This window comes from Oncorhynchus mykiss, chromosome 10 (genome assembly GCF_013265735.2).
Source record: "Oncorhynchus mykiss isolate Arlee chromosome 10, USDA_OmykA_1.1, whole genome shotgun sequence".
NCBI lineage: Eukaryota > Metazoa > Chordata > Actinopteri > Salmoniformes > Salmonidae > Oncorhynchus > Oncorhynchus mykiss.
Window position 1 is genome coordinate 24228997 of NC_048574.1, and position 13679 is coordinate 24242675.

At 43.6% G+C, this 13679-nt stretch overlaps 1 protein-coding gene across 6 annotated transcripts in view; it reads right to left on the bottom strand.

Moving 5' to 3' along the window:
* Window positions 1-13679, bottom strand: part of LOC110534869 (cell adhesion molecule 1) — a 502917-nt gene that overhangs the window by 62846 nt on the left and 426392 nt on the right. For all 6 annotated transcript variants that reach the window (XM_036989934.1, XM_036989933.1, XM_036989932.1 and 3 more), the window contains one exon: window positions 12991-13163. In XM_036989934.1, the coding sequence (XP_036845829.1) occupies window positions 12991-13163 (173 nt within the window). The remainder of the gene's footprint in view (window positions 1-12990; window positions 13164-13679) is intronic.

A 13679-nucleotide genomic window follows, 5' to 3' on the forward strand; every position in this document is an offset into this window, starting at 1 on the left:
AAACATGTCAAACCCATACACTGAATTTTAATTATTTTAACAATTTCATTTTTTATTTTATTTTTAAGCTTGCATTCAATTGCCCACCCCTGCTACACACAACAAGCTTCAGTACCTCTGTCACAAGGGGATTTATGGCTGATTTAAATTAAATCGTCAACCCTGGTACTTTTTTGGGAACTTAATAGGAATTCACTATAGTATATATTTTTTATTTAACCTCTTGAATTGGGAAAACATGTTTTTTATTAAGTTGAACATGTGTTCTTCATGACAGAATGTAAAAGTTCAGTGAAATCAAAAGTTACACGACCCAAAAGGAACTCATTTCGTGGAACGACCCGCATCGCTTTGAGAATCCAGCCTGGAACAATTTCAGAATCAAACCAACCCGGCCTTGAGGCGGTCTGCATTTGTACACACTCCGTTAATCTTAGATTCTTTTTTTTGTATTATTTCTAACAAAGAACATATTCCATTCCTATAAATAGAGGCTTGAAAAAAGAATGGCTGAACAGACAAATAGGGGGGACTATCTTGCGGCGGGAGCCTTACTAACTGGGCTTGTGCCACTGATGAGTTTCACACACGTCGGGAGCTGACAAACTCGAGCTCGGTGGTGGTGCTACTTAATTGGATTTATCCCATAATGAACTGCGAGGGCCCAGCAGATGTTTGGGTTCATCGGTGTCAATAGCTCATTAAAAACTTGGCAGCGATAATAAGATCTATACTTCCCCTGCTTGCCACCCTCCAAACAGGCTCAACTGGAGCAAATATTAAGCAAGGTTTCCTTACAAAAAGCAGCACTCCACACTACCTGCTATTCCAGTGATGTTGTATCAAACGCAGTGGAAGCTTATTGACTTCAAATATGGGAAGCTGAGTGAGTTTCCCTATTGAGTCACTGTGGTTTGTATACCGGGGCAGATTAAGAATAGTCCCAGAGTTCTTGGAGCGGAGGCTGCATTAAAATACTTATTTCACTTCCTGTGTCTCGTTTTTATCCCCTTAGACAGCGGAGTATAAACACACTTCTGAAAATTTGCTCAGTTGGATATGAAACAGCAGACATACACAGACATACGGAGGGGAGAGGCAGGCAGGCAACAGGCCAATTAATCCAAAAGAGAGGTGTGGGAGTGGCATACTGGCACGTGGGGTGTAGTATAAGAACCTCACTCAAGTCAATGAGGAAAACAGAACAATCTGGCTAATAGAGCTCTTAAAGTATACTGTACTTTGGGCTGTGGATTTCCCTACCAACCACAGCTTTATATATTGGAGAGGAGTGGAAAGTAATCCGGTCAAATCTCATCCTGAGCCCTTCGAAACTCAATAATAGTGCATCCCCTTAAGTTTTGCATATCCAAAGGCTAAAAACAGATTGAGGTTGATAAAGTAAATATCCGCACCTCTTATGACTAGGCCCCGTAGTGCAAGGCGGTATGTCAATAAAAACTAGAGGTCAAAACACAGGTAGAACTTTCGTTCTGATTAAAATCCCTCTTACTCAATCATTCCAGAGATAAATTAAATAAGTGTGGAGATGGGTGAATGATGTGACACTACAGCACAATAACAATAACTGAAGCACACACATCTCCCACTGCCAAAAGAGCACTGGGGGTGGTTGACTCCAATTAAAAGCTAATGAACAGCACAGAGGAGTGACCCCCCCCCCCCCCCCCCCCCCCCGCAAGGCGACTCTTAGCGAGGCGCTGGGCATCCCTCTGTCACCCGCACAGCAATGGGATGGTGCCCGGCACTTGCCGCGCAAAGAATTAGAAACCCCCCTACCTCTCCCAAATCTGCCAGCTGCATGATATGAGAAATTATATTGATGGGGGCCTCTCTTAGGAGGAGGAGAGGATGAAAAGAAGAGGTAAGGAAAACAATTACAGTCTCTGGCAACGGCACCAAGCTAACAATGGCCGTTGGAAGCCAACGGCACACCTGCAGTGAATGCTTGTCTCACGCAATCAAGGGGCGGACAATTACGCATTAATAAACGCTGTGTGGGGTTGCGAGGGGAAATGTCCCTTGTCGGGCCCACTCATGTGTTTTGAATGGCATCTGTTCGTATGTTAACCTAATTGTGTTCATTTTCATTAGAGGGAGTGAATAGCACGGAGACCCCTCTGCAAATTACTGTAGCCCATCTTCGCTGGGGTAAATCAATGCCATCTTGCATCGTGGGAAGCAGTACAATTTCCTAATTACGCAATTGTATGTTATTCAACCATAAAGATGGAGAGAAGCTATCTCTTCCATATTGAAGGCTGATATCGACAACAGTGTTAGTCCTGATTACCAACGATGACTAGACAGCCTAGAGGGAGGAGGTGAGGGCCCTGGAACAGTGGTGCCGGAAAAATAACCTCTCCCTCAACGTCAACAAAACAATGGAGGTGTTCATGGACTTCAGGAGACAGCAGGGATAATGGCGCCGGAGAGGATGGCTGCAGTTTTACGAGCTCCTAACCAACTGTGCTATTTTGTTTGTTTTTTCACATTGTTTGAAACTCATTTTGTACATAATGTTGCTGCTACAGTCTCTTAGGACTGAAAAGAGCTTCTGGATATCAGAAGTGTTTACTCACCTCAAACTGGACAAATATATTTTTCATTAATGAGTTTGGTCCTGGTCAGTTCCTGGATGGGAGAACAGATGCTGCTGGAAGTGGTGTTGGAGGGCCAGTAGGAGGCACCCTTTCCTTTGGTCAAAAAAATTATCCCAATGCCCCAGGGCAGTGATTGGGGACATTGCCCTGTGTAGGGTGCCGTCTTTCAGATGGGACGTTAAATGGGTGTCCTGACTCTCTTTGGTCACTAAAGATCCCATGGCACTTATCTTAAGAGTAGGGATGTTAACCCCGGTGTCCTGGCTAAATTCCCAAGCTGTCCCTCATACCATCATGGCCACCTAATCCTCCCCAGCTCACAATTGGCTCATTCATCCCTCCTCCTCTCCGCTGTAACTATTCCCCAGGTCATTGCTGTAAATGAGAATGTGTTCTCAGTCAACTTCCCTGGTAAAATAAGGGTTAAAAAATGTAAAATAAAAGTCAGACAAAAAGGATATACTGCTTTGTCAAGACAAGGACCAAATCCCTGTCATCAGCGTGAAGAAAAAAAGGGGGAGGAGGGCGGGGAGCCTTGTAAGAATTTGCCGACAAGTAGGTAAACCACCACTTCCCTCCGTATTATTGGCCATTGTGCAGTCATTGGAAAACAAACTGGACGATCTGCGATTAAGACTATCCTACCAACGGGACATTAAAAACGAATATCTTATGTTTCACTGAGACGTGGCTGAATGACAACAAGGATAATAAAGACCTGGCTGTCTTCTCCTGTCTCAGCCTCCAGTATTTATGCTGCAGTAGTTTATGTGTCGGGGGGCTAGGGTCAGTTTGTTATATCTGGAGTACTTCTCCTGTCCTATTCGGTGTCCTGTGTGAATTTAAGTCTGCTCTCTCTAATTCTCTCTCTCTCGGAGGACCTGAGCCCTAGGACCATGCCTCAGGACTACCTGACATGATGACTCCTTGCTGTCCCCAGTCCACCTGGCCGTGCTGCTGCTCCAGTTTCAACTGTTCTGCCTTATTATTATTGGACCATGCTGGTCATTTATGAACATTTGAACATCTTGGCCATGTTCTGTTATAATCTCCACCCGGCACAGCCAGAAGAGGACTGGCCACCCCACATAGCCTGGTTCCTCTCTAGGTTTCTTCCTAGGTTTTGGCCTTTCTAGGGAGTTTTTCCTAGCCACCCTGCTTCTACACCTGCATTGCTTGCTGTTTGGGGTTTTAGGCTGGGTTTCTGTACAGCACTTTGAGATATCAGCTGATGTACAAAAGGCTATATAAATAAATTTGATTTGATTCTCCGTGCATCGGCAGGACAGAGCAGCTACATCTCTCTTTCTCTCTCGGAGGAGGACCTGAGCTCTAGGACCATGCCTCGGGACTGCCTGGCCTGATGACTCCTTGCTGTACCCAGTCCACCTGGCCGTGCTGCTGCTCCGGTTTCAGCTGTTCTCTGCCTGCGGCTGTGGAACCCTGTCCTGTTCACTGGACGTGCTACCTGTCCCAGACCTTCTGTTTTCAACTCTCTGGAGACAGCAGGAGCGGTAGAGATACTCTGAATGGTTGGCTATGAAAAGCCAACTGACATTTACTCCTGAGGTGCTGACCTGTTGCACCCTCGACAACCACTGTGATTATTATTATTTGACCCTGCTGGTCATCTATGAACATTTGAACATCTTGGCCATGTTCTGTCATAATCTCCACCCAGCACAGCCAGAAGAGGACTGGCCACCCCTCATAGCCTGGTTCCTCTCTAGGTTTCTTCCTAGGTTCTGGCCTTTCTAGGGAGTTTTTCCTAGCCACCGTGCTTCTACACCTGCATTGCTTGCTGCAGCTGAAATATCAGCTGATGTAAGAAGGGCTTTATAAATAAATTAGATTTGATGTGGCAGGGCTTGAAAAATATTACGGACCACAAAGGGAAACCCAGCCACGAGCTGCCCAGTGACGCGAGTCTACCAGACGAGCTTAATGCCTTTTACGCTTGCTTTGAGGCAAGCAACACTGAAGCATGCATGAGAGCACCAGCTGTTCCGGACGACTGTGTGATCACGATGTGAGCAAGACCTTTAAACAGGTCAACGTATACTTATTTTCCACCATAATTTGCAAATACATTCATTACAAATGCTACAATGTGATTTTCTGGATTTTTTTTCTCATTTTGTCTGTCATAGTTGAAGTGTACCTATGATGAAAATTACAGGCCTCTCTCATCTTTTTAAGTGGGAGAACTTGCACAATTGGTGGCTGACTAAATACTTTTTTGCCCCACTGTATATACTAGGCGGTGTCAGAGGAAGGCCCCCTTTTACCTCCTTTTTCTCCCCAATTTCATGATATCCAATTGTGATCCAGTCTCATTGCTGCAACTCCCCAACGGGCTCAAGTCATGCGTCCTCCGAAACATGACGCGCCTAACCGCGCTTCTTAACACCCGCCAGCTAACCTGCACCAATGTGTCCGAGGAAACACCGTTCGCCTGATGACCAAGGACAGCATGCAGGCACCCGTCCCGCCACAAGGAGTCGCTAGAGCCCGCAAGTAAAGCCCCCCCAGTCAAACCCTCCCCTAACCCGGACGACGCTGGGCCAATTGTGCGTCGCCCTATGGGAATCCCGGGCATGGCCGGTTATGACACAGCCTTGGATCGAACCCGGGTCTGTAGTGATGACTCAAGCACTGCGATGCAGTGCCTTAGACCGCAGTGTCACTCGGGAGGCTGTATATACTGTTTTCTAGTCAAAATCAATCCTACACTGAACAAAAATAAAAAAGTGTTGGTCCCATGTTTCATGAGCTAAAATAAAGATCACAGAAATGTTCCATACGCACAGAAAAAGCTTATTTCTCTAAAATTTGGTGCACAAATGTGGTTACATCCCTGTTAGTGAGCATTTCTCCTTTGCCAAGATAAACCATCCACCTGACAAGTGTTACATAGCAAGAATCTGATGAGACAGCATGATCATTACAAAGGTGCACCTTGTGCTGGGGACAAGAAAAGGCCACTCTAAAATGTGATGTTTTGTCACACAACACATTACCACAGATGTCTCAAGTTTTGAGGGAGCGTGCATTTGGATTGCTGACTGCAGGAATGTCCACCGGAGCTGTTGTCAGATAATCTAATATTAATTTCTATTCCATAAGCCGCCCCCAACGTCATTTTAGAGAATTTGTCAATTCGTCCACAGACGTGTATGGTGTTGTGTGGGCGAGCGGTTTGCTGATATCAACGAAATACCCCATGGTGGCGGTGGGGTTATGGTAAGGGCAGGCATAAGCTACGGACAACAAACTGAATTTGAATGCACAGAAATACTGTGACGAGATCCTGAGGCCCATTGTGAGGCCCATATTTACATATAGGCATACATGGGACTCATGTCACCCAAAAAGTTATACTTTTGACTCATCTGTCCATAGAACATTCTTCCAAGAGTCTTGATGATCATCCAAGTGCTTCCAGATGCTTTTTGGCAAAATTGAGTCAACCTTTTGGACGAGATGGGTCCCATTGTGTCTACGAAAACCAAACACTGTATTCCACAGTAAGAACTTCATACCAACAGTCAAGCATGGTGGTGGTAGTGTGATGGTTTGGGGATGCTTTGCTGCTTCAGGACCTGGACAACTTGCCTTAATAGAAGGAAACATGAGTTCTGCTCTGTATCAGAGAATTCTACAGGAAAACTCAGGTCATCCGTCTGTGAGCTGAAAATGAAGCGCAACTGGGTCATGCAGCAAGACAATGATCCAAAATACACAATCAAGTCTACATGAAAATGGTTAAAAAGCAACACATTTGACTTTTTGGAATGGCCAGACCTAATCCCAATTGAGATGTGGCAGGACTTGAAACGAGCAGTTCATGCTTGAAAACCGACAAATGTCGCTGAGTTAAAGTAGTTCTGCATGCAAGAGTGAGCTAAAATTCCTCCACAGCGATGTGAGAGTCTAATCAACAACTACAGGAAACATTTGGTTGCAGTTATGGCAGCTAAATGTGTTCTTTTTGTTTAGTTTATTAACTTGACCATTTTACACACATAAAACTTGAAAAGCCATACATGCACATTAGTAAAATTCTTGAGGATAACACACAAAGTCTGGGACTTATTTCCATTGTGGTCCTCTTGAGACAAGATGGCTAGGCAAGATCAACACCGTTGCACACAGTTGACAGCGAGATAATGAAACAAAAACAAAGAAGAAGAACTACTATGTCATCATTGCAGTTGCATCGTAAGGTATATTGAATAGGCACAGAACACATCAAACTGTTTTAACTTTTTTTAAAGCAGCCCAGAAAGGATGTTCCACTCTGAGGCTCCAGTATTCAAGAAAGTACCTTTCCCAGCATTACATGTATAAGCACACATTAGCAACACCTGATCTGGTGCTGTGATTGTGTGCATCTTTAACATGGGGTAAGTAATCAGTTAGATATCTGGGCGCAGAACCACAAATATTCCTGTAAACCATACCCAGTCTCATCTGGGCACCATAGCCTCTACAGGCAGCCAGTTTAGTTCCTGAGAGCAGATTATTCTGGAGCTTACTTATGTAAATAAGGTATCTGTTTTACATTTTTAATACATGTGCAAAGAATTCAGAAAACCTGTTTTGCTATGTCATCATGGGGTATTGTGTATAGATTGCTGAGGATTTATTTTTATTAAACCCATTTTAGAATAAGGCTGTAACGTAACAAAATGTGGAAAACGTCAAGGGGTCTGAATACATTCTGAAGGCACAGTATATATTTCTGTATTGTTCGATACTACTGCACTGTTGGAGCTAGGAACACAAGCATTTCGCTACACCCGCAATAACATCTGCTAAATATGTGTATGCTGCAAATAAAATATGATTTGATCTGATTCTACACATTTGCATGTTATGCGTGTCACAGTAGTCACTAGCCATGTCTGACATTATCTCATAGTCTACCATTGATCTCAGGCTGCCTTGCAAATTGAAGTGCCAGCCCGAGCCCTAACCAGGAGCAATGAACGAGCACAAGACCCTGGTTAAGAATGGGCGTTGGAGGAGGTTGTCATGAGGAGAGAATTTACGACTTCATTATATTGGCTGGCTGATGGGAGTGGGTCTGGCTGTGGCAGGACTGCACATGTTGTTTCCCTGCAGCTGGTGTCCTGTAGATTTTCTCCAGTTAGGCTGCCTGATTGTGAGTCACATCTGATGACAAAATATGTTCCCCTATACTAGGTTGTTAGGAACCGGTGGCTCTTTATTTGCGACAATGTTTTTCATTATGCTTTTCATTTTCCAAGCCAGATTGTAGATACAGCTGTAGGATGAAGGCTAACAAGGTTACTGTAAAGGGTCCGATACATTTTTTCAGCTTTGGCTGTGTGTCTCCTTACAGGGGGCATTAATACTGTACCGGCCACACAATAATACAACTTCCATTTCCACAAACTGTTTGCGACACTTGACTCAGGTCAGGTGTTGGTGGTTGGGATAAACAAAGCTCCACTCCAGACCAGTTTTGTAGAGTGTATCGCCAACAGCAGCAATGGTTCTTCAGCGCCGATGCCAGGGGCTGGGAGGAGAAAACCCCTGGAAGGAGGAGGAGGTGGAAGTCTTAGGGAGCCGAGAGGAGAGCGACAAGCCGCAGAGCACGGAGGACTAAAAGGCAGAGCTTGGGAAGGAAGGAGGTCCTGTTAATTAGGTTAACGCTGGCTCTGTAAACTGGTTAAAGTCCTGGGTGCTAGATCTCATTCGACTGCAGGGCCCCACCGATTTTCCTTTATCCACGGGCCACTTGAAGAAATGGGTACTGGGGAATGCATTCTTTCTCCCGGTAACCAGGTTAGTGTCAGCTGCACTCCCGGTGCTCTCCATCACTTAGTTTCACAATAGTCGAGGAAACAAACGTATTAGAGGTATGGGGGCCAGTGCTACATCTGTTCTGCCTGGTGACTGAAGGGAGGCAGGATGGGGAAGGATAGGGAGGTTTCTTGACTTACTGTACGTGGCTTTGATTGGTTCAGGAGTGAATGGTAAATGATGGAAGGGTGGGGAAAGCCTATAACACATTGCATTTCCAGACCACTCCAACCTAGAGGATATTGAGCCCCCCACTGAGCATACTGGGACAGTAATAACTCAAATGGATTTCCTATTGTAATTTCCCACAACTTAACCAGCAGGAAAGTGCATTATAGTGAAAACATGTAGTACCAGTGTAGCTAGTAATACCTGAAATAAACACTAAACTACAAAAATCTCTGAATGTCACACACACATTACTCACTTTTGAAGATTTGATTTTTTCATTATGTATTTTAGCAGAACCCTGAGGTACATTTTCATAATGGCTCAGACAACATTTGTATTACATGTGTGTGCATCTCTGTTTGTATGTCAGTGTGTGTGACTCGCTTGCCATCTCCGATACGTCGGGGCTGCTGTGTTTGTAATAAGAAGATGTCTGTCTGTTAATTTGAAGGGGAATGTGTGCAGCTACACACAGATGCCATCACTGTCTGTCTTTGAGTTGAGAGCTGGAGAGAGGGGAGAATATTTCAGTGTCAGTGCGTTCGCTTCGCTAACATCTTGCCACTCCGGTGAATTTTGTGCTCACTTGCATGTGTGTGTTAGAGGAACATGGCGCAAGATTAGGCGCAGACAGCCCGGACCCTGCATTGTCCTGTACATCCCTTCATTACCAAGTTTAATGTGGGACCTGATGCACGACTGAATTACAGTAGGGCTGAGTGGTTAACGGCACCCTATTCCCGATATAGTGCACTACTTTTGACCTGGGCCCACAGGGCTTAGATCAAATGTGGTGGACTATGTAGGGAATATGATGCCATTACAGGCACTACCTAAATGTTAGAGCGGGGGTGCAGAAACCAAAGTCATCAAAGAGCAGACAGAGCCTCTATTATCATAGCTCTCTTCCCATTAACATCAGCCTCTATCTTTTTCTCTTTTCTGCAGTCCACGTGTTGCCTGTGTTTGTTTCTCACAGTAGGAGAGGAGGGAAAAGGAGCGGGCATTCTCACATGCCCAGAGCGGAGGTTCAAAGCTGGTGGAGAGATGTGGAAAAAACCCTGGTGCAATTACCAACCACAGCATTTAAACCTTGAGCTGAGGCTAACTTTTGGAAAACAAGCAGTGAGAAGTGGGAGAAAGAACCGGGACTCGCTGATCGTCATATATTGTCTGTGATGGCAGAGTGACTGTGTTCACATACACTAAATGTTTATGAATACAACTCACTCACTGCCCATCTCTCTATCTTTGTCTAACACTTAACATACAGACACACATTCCCTAGCTTCATCTATCAATCCAAACGTCTCCGTCCATAAACACATTTAACAAGGGCAAAAAAAGGTGGAAAAAACGCTTCAGTCTTTCACGAGCCTCGTTGTTTTACCACATTCGTCATTAACACTACCTCCTGCTCTTCCATTATTCAGCAACTCATTCATCTGTCAGGCAACAAGCCCTTTTTCAAAAAGGTTATTCTCAGTCCATTAATGCCTGCTGAAAATAGCAGCCAAATTATTTCTCCCGCAGGCTTAGTAAGCTATATCAGCCGAGTACATTTTGCGGAGGGAAAATGGCCAGATTAGATGGTAATGTCCTGCAGGGAAGGAAATGTCATTGGAATCAATGGTATTGAACTGTGTTCAGATAACGCTGTGGGGAGAGAGAGAGGGGAAGAGAGAGAGAGGGAATGAGAGAGAGAGAGAGAGAGAGAGAGGGAATGGGGGATAGAGAGAGAGGGAATGGGGGATAAAGAGATACGTACCATGAATATAGAATATCAGAGGGAAGAGAGAGAGATAGGGGATGGGGGATAAAAAGAGAGACAGAGAGAAGGTGGTGGAAGGTACGTACCATACACGCAGAGCATGTACATTACCAGTCAAAAGTTTGGACACACCTACTTTACTTAATTTTTTACTATTTTCTACATTGTAGAATAATAGTGAAGACATCAAAACTATGAAATAACACATATGGAATCATGTAGTAAAACCAAAAAAGTGTTAAACTTATGTTATATTCTTCAAAGTAGCCACCCTTTGCATTGATGACAACTTTGCACAGTCTTGGAATTCTCACAAGCAGCTTCATGAGGTAGTCACCTGGAATGCATTTCAATTAACCTCTCTGAACCACCCATCCCGGATGCGGTATAATTGTCATCAGCAACGCTGAATAGTATAGTGCCACAGTCAAATAATATTACTAGAAAATATTCATATTCAGGAAATCACAAGTGCAATATTGCAAAACACAGCTTAGCCATTTGTTAATCACCCTGTCGTCTCAGATCTTGAAATTATGCTTTACAGCGAAAGCAATACAAGCGTTTGTGTAAGTTTATCGATAGCATAACAAAACAATAAGTACACCTAGCATCAGGTAACTTGGTCACGAAAATCAGAAAAGCAATCAAATTCATCCTTTACCTTTGATGATCTTCGGATGTTTTCACTCACGAAACTCCCAGTTAACTCCCAACAAATGTTCCTTTTGTTCCATAAAGATATTTTTTATATCCAAATACCTCCGTTAGTTTGCTGCGTTATGCCCAGGAATCCACCGGAAAGAGCGGTCACGACAACGCAGACAAAAATTCCAAATTATATCCATAATGTCCACAGAAAAATGTCAAACGTTTTTTATAATCAATCCTCAGGGTGTTTTTCAAATACAGTGGGGCAAAAAAGTATTTAGTCAGCCACCAATTGTGCAAGTTCTCCCACTTAAAAAGATAAGAGAGGCCTGTAATTTTCATCATAGGTACACTTCAACTATGACAGACAAAATGAGAAAAAAAAATCCAGAAAATCACATTGTAGGATTTTTAATGAATTTATTTGGAAATTATGGTGGAAAATAAGTAAAAATAAAGTTTCCAAAGTGAACGGCCTATTTCTCAGGACCAGATGCTAGAATATGCATATAATTGACAGATTAGGATAGAAAACACTCTAAAGTTTCCAAAACGGTCACAATTTTGTCTGTGAGTTAAACAGAACTGAAATTGCAGGCTAAAACCTGAGAAAAATCCAATCAGGAAGTGCCCCTGTTTTTGAAACCTCTCTGTTATGCATCCCTATTGCCCATTTTAACAGGTGTGCCTTGTTAAAAGTTAATTTGTGGAATTTCTTTCCTTCTTAATGCATATTATGGCATAGAATGGCAAGAACAGCTCAAATAAGCAAAGAGAAATGACAGTCCATCATTACTTTAAGACATGTCAGTCAAAGCGGATTATTTCAAGAACTTTGAACGTTTCTTCAAGTACAGTCGCAAAAACCATCAAGCACTATGAAGAAACTGGCTCTCATGAGGACCACCACAGGAAAGGAAGACCCAGAGTTACTTCTGCTGCAGAGGATAAGTTCATTAGAGTTACCAGCCTCAGAAATTGCTGCCCAAATAAAGGCTTCAGAGTTCAATTAACAGACACATTTCAACATCAAGTGTTCAGAGGAGACTGCGTGAATCAGGCCTTCATGGTAGAATTTCTGCAAAGAAATCACTACCAAAGGACACCAATAAGAAGAAGAGACTTGTTTGGGCCAAGAAACACAAGCAATGGACATTAAATCAGTGGAAATCTGTCCTTTGGTCTGATGAGTCCAGGTTTTAGATTTTTGGTTCTAACCGCTGTGTCTTTGTGAGATGCAGAGAAGGTGGACAGATGATCTCCGCATGTGTGGTTCCCAAGGTGAAGCATGAAGGACGAGGTGTGATGGTGTGGGGGTGCTTTGCTGGTGACACGGTGGTTGAATTTTTTAGAATTCAAGGCACACTTAACCAGCATGGCTACCACAGCATTCTGCAGCAATACGCCATCCCATCTGGTTTGTGCTTAGTGGGACTATCATTTGTTTTCAACAGGACAATGACCCAACACACCTCCAGGCTGTGTAAGGGCTATTTGACCAAGAAGAAGAATGTAGAGCTGCATCAGATGACCTGGCCTCCACAATCACCCGACCTCCAACCCGATGAGTTGGACTGCAGAGTGAAGGAAAAGCAGCCAACAAGTGCTCAGCATATGTGCAAACCCTTCAAGACTGTTGGAAAAGCATTCCAGGTGAATGCCAAGAGTATGCAAAGAGGTCATCAAGGCAAAGGGTGGCTACTTTGAAGAATCTCAAATACAAAATATATTTTGATTTGTTTAACACTTTTTTTGGTTACAACATGATTCCATATGTGTTATTTCATAGTTTTGATGTCTTCACTATTATTCTACTGTAAAAATAAAGAAAAACCCTTGAATGAGTAGGTGTGTCCAAACTTTTGACTGGTACTATAGTCAGAGAGGGGGAGGATTGAAAGATAAAGAGGGAGAGACCGTGTTGAATCGAGAGGTACGTACCGTAGACGTAGAGGATGTAGTCGTCATACGACTCGCCCACTGAGTTGGCAGCGAAGCAGCGGTAGGTGCCGTTGTAGGTCTTGTTAAGGTTCTCGATGTACAGGTCCGGGCCGGTGATGAGGGCGTGTGAGGGAAGGTCATCGTCCACCTTCACCCAGTTGATCTGCTGGGGACTACAGAGAGAGAGAGAGAGAGGGGACAGCAATGTCACTCAGTGATCAAATAAGCAGTGTTTGCACTTTTGGAACTTTTCTATTGGCTCCATAGGAGAGCGAGGGGACAGTCATTTCACTGGTCACACACATTGTTTCCCCTAGACCTTGAATACATGTTATGCCAAATAATTTCAAATAAAGACAGGTTACCTTTTTTGGACTATATTCAAATGGTTCCTTTGTACCTGGCGAGCTAAATCAATCACCACTAAAAGTATATATATATACAGTGGGGCAAAAAAGTATTTAGTCAGCCACCAATTGTGCTCCCACTTAAAAATATGAGAGAGGCCTGTAATTTTCATCATAGGTACACTTCAACTATGACAGACAAAATGAGAAAAAAAATCCAGAAAATCGCATTGTAGGATTTTAAAATAAATTTATTTGCAAATGATGGTGCTGGAGTGGCCTAGCCAGTCTCCAGATCTCAACTCCATAGAAAATCTTTGGAGGGAGTTGAAAGTCCGAAGG